General features: G+C 36.3%; 1 protein-coding gene across 1 annotated transcript in view; it reads right to left on the reverse strand.

Annotated features, from left to right (window-relative positions):
* The window catches only part of PTPRD (protein tyrosine phosphatase, receptor type, D), a 289,678-nt gene that overhangs the window by 88,819 nt on the left and 196,029 nt on the right, over nt 1–4,830 (reverse strand). Inside the window, 1 exon segment of the mRNA XM_009328051.1 lies at nt 3,735–3,895. Within this exon segment, the coding sequence (XP_009326326.1) occupies nt 3,735–3,895 (161 nt within the window).

Below are 4,830 nucleotides of genomic sequence, written 5' to 3' on the forward strand. Positions count from 1 at the left end.
CACAAACAAACATGACTCTAGAAAGATCTAGAATTAGGAACATTTTGCTCTTCATCAGCGAAAGGCTGAAAATAGAGAACTTGTGATTTCTTAAAAACCAGGAGAAATAGCCACATAGATTTATATGTTGAAAAAAAAAAGGGATGAAAGAATGCTTCATGGGGACATGCACTCTCTTTCTAGTTTGTCAGTTTCTGAGATACACCACACAATTTCTAGAGCTCTTTAACATCCAGTAACTGGGTTCCTAACCTTCTAAAACCTGTGTAATTGAACATGTATCATACATTCAAAAGCAAGTTGAAAGGGTTTACTGTAGGTTTGCCTAAGCTGTGGGTTGCAGCAGGGTAGTGCTTTATCAAAATCACCTTGAGATATAAACTGTGACTCAAACAGCCCTCATAATGGTTAGGCATTGCCTCTAGGGGAGACTTAGCCTGCACCATCTCTGTATCTAGGTAAGTGTTTGCCTTTGTTTGAGATGTTGGATATAAATCTTACTATGCTGAATATTTTACTCCATGTTTGAACCAGCAAAAACTTTATTTTCTTGAGGGCAAGAATATAACAAAAAAGAAAGTGATGTTTAGTTAATTTACTTGGATCCCCAAATTTGATTGTTTAGATTTAAGTCCAATAGATTAAAGATCTGCTCCAAAATATTTGTCTCCCCTCACTATTTCTGCAGGGTGGTATCACTGCCACAATGACAGAGAACACCGAACTGGTCACTGGCCAAGTCAGTTCCATTTTCCACGACATTAACTCCAGAAAGACAGGAAATTCAACTGTAACTCAGGAAAAAAACATTTTTACTGTGAGGATAGGTGAACACTGGAACAGGTTGCCCAAAGAGGTTATGGAGTTTCCATTCTTGGATATACTGAAACTTGCCTGGACATGTCGCTGAGCAACGTGCTGTAGCTGCCCATGCTCTGAGCAGGGCTGGGACAGGGCAATCTCTAGAGGGGTGACCCTTTGGTTCTCTGAAATCTGTGAGCTCTTCTGCACACAGTACATTAATCAGCCTCAATTGTGTTGGATATTATATTGCAGCTATATCCGATGACAACAAAAGGTACTCTTCAGTACTTTCCCCATCTATTACTGTTAACTACGAAGCTGCAATGACCTTGTGGCTATATTCTAATATATGATCCAAAAATCTTTCTATGCAGTATCTTTCCTTACAGATTTTAAGAAGAGTAAATGCAGAGGCAATAACCTTTACACAAACTGACCAACAAATAATAAAGGTGTCAAACATGCACTCCTAGTCTTGGGACAGTTAAACATGCTTCACAGCAACCCATGCAACTTATCCACACTATCTGTGATAGCGTCTGTTTTAAAGGAGGGCAAGACTTCTCCCCTTAAAATGATTCTTTCAGAAACTGCAGTCATCCTTTCTCTATGATTGACATTAAAATGTAAAAGTAGTATTGTAAACCATGAGATTAGTGGTCCAAGTCTGTTCATAAAGGCTTCTATGGACAAAGGGAGTTAAGCATAGTTGACCATTATTTGAGTTACTACCCTTCGCACGTCAAAAGACATGGTCATTTCCCAGTCGTCTTCTTCCCACTGCACATCCTTCAACATCATCTTCCCCTTTCTAATGTTTTTCGCATGTGTTTTCATGCATTAGGCAGCTGTCCTCTATTCTTTGTTTTCTTCCCTCTTTATCATACCTGTTACACTTATGCCCCAATATATTCTAGAAATATACTTGTAAAATTTCCTGTATCCATGAAAATTTCTTGTTTTCCTACTTTTCGTTGCATATTTTTACCATGTCCAACTCCTGTAGCCACAGTAATTCCCTTTAACAGAGTTAACTCAGAAATTAAATGTCACTGTTTTCTCAAAGCACTATGCTAAATATCCCTACTATCTTTTCTAGTTATTGCTGTTCTACAGACAGTGAAGCTATCAAACTCTAGCTGTTAGCGTGCATCCAGGTTGCATACTCTAGAAAAAAATATCCAATTATATGTTTCTTTTTTCACAGAAATGGAAAGTTCACAGAGGACCATAGACTGGTAAAACCACAGTCATAATTTCCCAGAGGTAATTTGCCAAATCAGTGTGGTTTAAGAATTTACAGCTTATAGCTGAAAATAGAAAAATAAATAAATACATATAGACATTTGCCTGAATAGTTCTAGTACCAGCAATAAATAACAGATGGAAAATGTGTCCCCCATTTTCAGTGAATGACAGTCTCTTCACACTACTTGATGAACAAATTTTACCTGATCATTTGTGGAATATGCCTGTAATTTTTTTGGTAATAGAATTGAAGATTGTTATTATGGTTCCATATATGTAATCAATATTTCCAGAAGCAGTTACACATCTGCTTTATATGCCATTGTTTGGATTAGTTTTGTAGTATGGGAGAAGTTTTACTTTTAATACTCCAAAATAATCAGAAGAAAGGAGTATATCACTTTTAGCACAACTCTAATGACCAGTTTTTGAAGTGACAGACAGACACAAACAGAGGTTCACTGGCTGCTAATCAATTAGATTGGCTGAGACACTAGGCACTAATAGAAACCTTCAGGAGACATAATATCTGCAAGCAACAGACCGTGTATTATGCTGCTGTATGATTATAGCCCTAAAGAACATTCTATAATTGTATATCTAGTTGGAATCCAAGGCTAACCATGGACTATTTTTTTACTGCTGAACAGAGAATTCTCTTTCCAAAACCTGAAGCCAGTTCTCTACATGCAACTTCAGAGGTATTTGACTGGAGTCACTTACGGTGGGAAGAGCATACAGGGTAGCAGAATTTAAATATTTATATGCAGGTGATAGCATCATAGCCATTAATTTTAGAAGACATACTCCATTTAATGAAATTATCCCTGGTGCACCCCCCTGACAAGGTCACAGCGTCTTTATAGTATTCCCCAATTATACTTTATCAATGTATTTCAAAATGTATTAGGAACAAAATCTAAACATTAAAATAAACTTTGTGGGTTTGATTCTTTGGTTTTGATTTAGTATCTTGACCCCTGTGAACTCATTTACACTGTAAAAGGCTGCTATGTATAAATTAAGGCACCATACACAGTTTTCATCTAGTATGTGGTACGGCAGAGGGAAGTCCTTTGTGTAATAGCAAACCTACATCTGTGTCATAGACAGTGAAAGAAGAATAAGTTAAGTTTGATCTCAGTGCAAGATTAGTAAAAAACAGCTACTGATGTTTCTTTAATCTCTCAGTGCAGAGCTTCAAATTCATGTAGATACACTGCCAAATTGAGGCCAACTGTCAAAAGTAAAAACTCAAATTACTTGAGTGGAGATGAAAATCACGTTTAACATCAAGCTGAATGGAACCCCTAATGTATTACTATTACACATCTAAAAATAAGTTTTAGAAAGTCAAATGTGCGAATTCCATACATATTTATATGCAAGCACATATTTTCTTCACAAATGTATGCAAAGTGGAAAAAGCATTTAAATGCAGAAATGTTAATAGAGTGTCATCAGCAGAAAAATGTACCCACATACCTGTAATTATTGGAAACTTTCAGTCAATGTACTAAAATTTCTGCAGTGTTCTGGAAACCATTAATAAATACAGAAATATCCCAAAGCAATGACAGTTACTACTGTAGTACAAAAAATACAGTGTGGAACAGTATTATAAAATGGCCAATATATCAGAAAGTTACACACCTGGTAAGAAAATGAAAAGGTAAACTTACCTTTTATAAAGAAGTATAGCAATAACAATACAGATGATAAACACCACTGCAAGAACTGGTCCAACAACCCAAATCAAGCCTTCTTCCTCATCTGTAATTGGTTGGGGATCAAGATCCATCGACACAACAGGATCAGAATATGGGCTGGTTGCATACATAGTCTATACAAATAAAATAAATCTTACTTAATGATAAAGGAGTCCATTTAAAATATTAACTACCCTAGACCTAAAATAAATCTATACAAGATAATGATGCAATGAATGCGAAAATGCTATTTTTCTTCAAGTCAGGTAGTATATAAACTTGCAAACTGAATGGTGTGTTGTTACTATCTTTATTTTGTGTTCCACATATTAGCAGTGATCTGCAGACAAATGAGTTAACACAGTCCTTCAGAGAACACTTTGCAACTTAAGCAGAGAAGGAGAAAATGAAGTATTAGGAAACAGGAATATAACCCACCAGTTACTAATTTTGGTTTGTTTTTTTTTTAGTTTCATATTGGCTTAACACTATTTCTTCCTGCAAGATATGAAAGGATACTTCTGAAAGAATGAGAGTACTATAGGGAAAAATAAAGGAGACTGAATGTAGGAGGTTCCTAGAAAAGGGTCCTATGGCAATAGTCAGATGCATTTTGATCAGTCAAAAACTGTCTGACAGAGTGTTCTTACAGAAGATGGAGGCAACTTGAATCTAAGACTGAAAAACAGGGGAAGCCACTGTAGAATATGAAGGGAAGCTAAATAGTCTTAGGGTTGGAACTAGAATTATGAATGAACAGAGACTGTTGAAAATCTTTGCCTTACTGGATGGTGTAAAGCCAACTGGCCTAGGATAAGACCTGTGATAAGAAAATAATAACTTTATTTTATTCTGGTCTGACGTGATCTATGACTGAGCGCAAAGTTAAAATTACAGACAGGACAGGCTGAGGAGCCAGCCTGCTAAGAATGGATCATGTAAAGAACTTTGAGCTACAGTAAAGTCAGAAGTGGAGAATGGTTTGTACTTATTTCTTGTCTTTGCTGGAGTGTCTCCACGAGCACTAAACTAGGATTTGAACTACAGCTCTTGCAAAGGACTTAAAATC

The sequence above is a fragment of the Pygoscelis adeliae genome, unplaced genomic scaffold (assembly GCF_000699105.1).
Source record: "Pygoscelis adeliae isolate BGI_AS28 unplaced genomic scaffold, ASM69910v1 Scaffold45, whole genome shotgun sequence".
NCBI lineage: Eukaryota > Metazoa > Chordata > Aves > Sphenisciformes > Spheniscidae > Pygoscelis > Pygoscelis adeliae.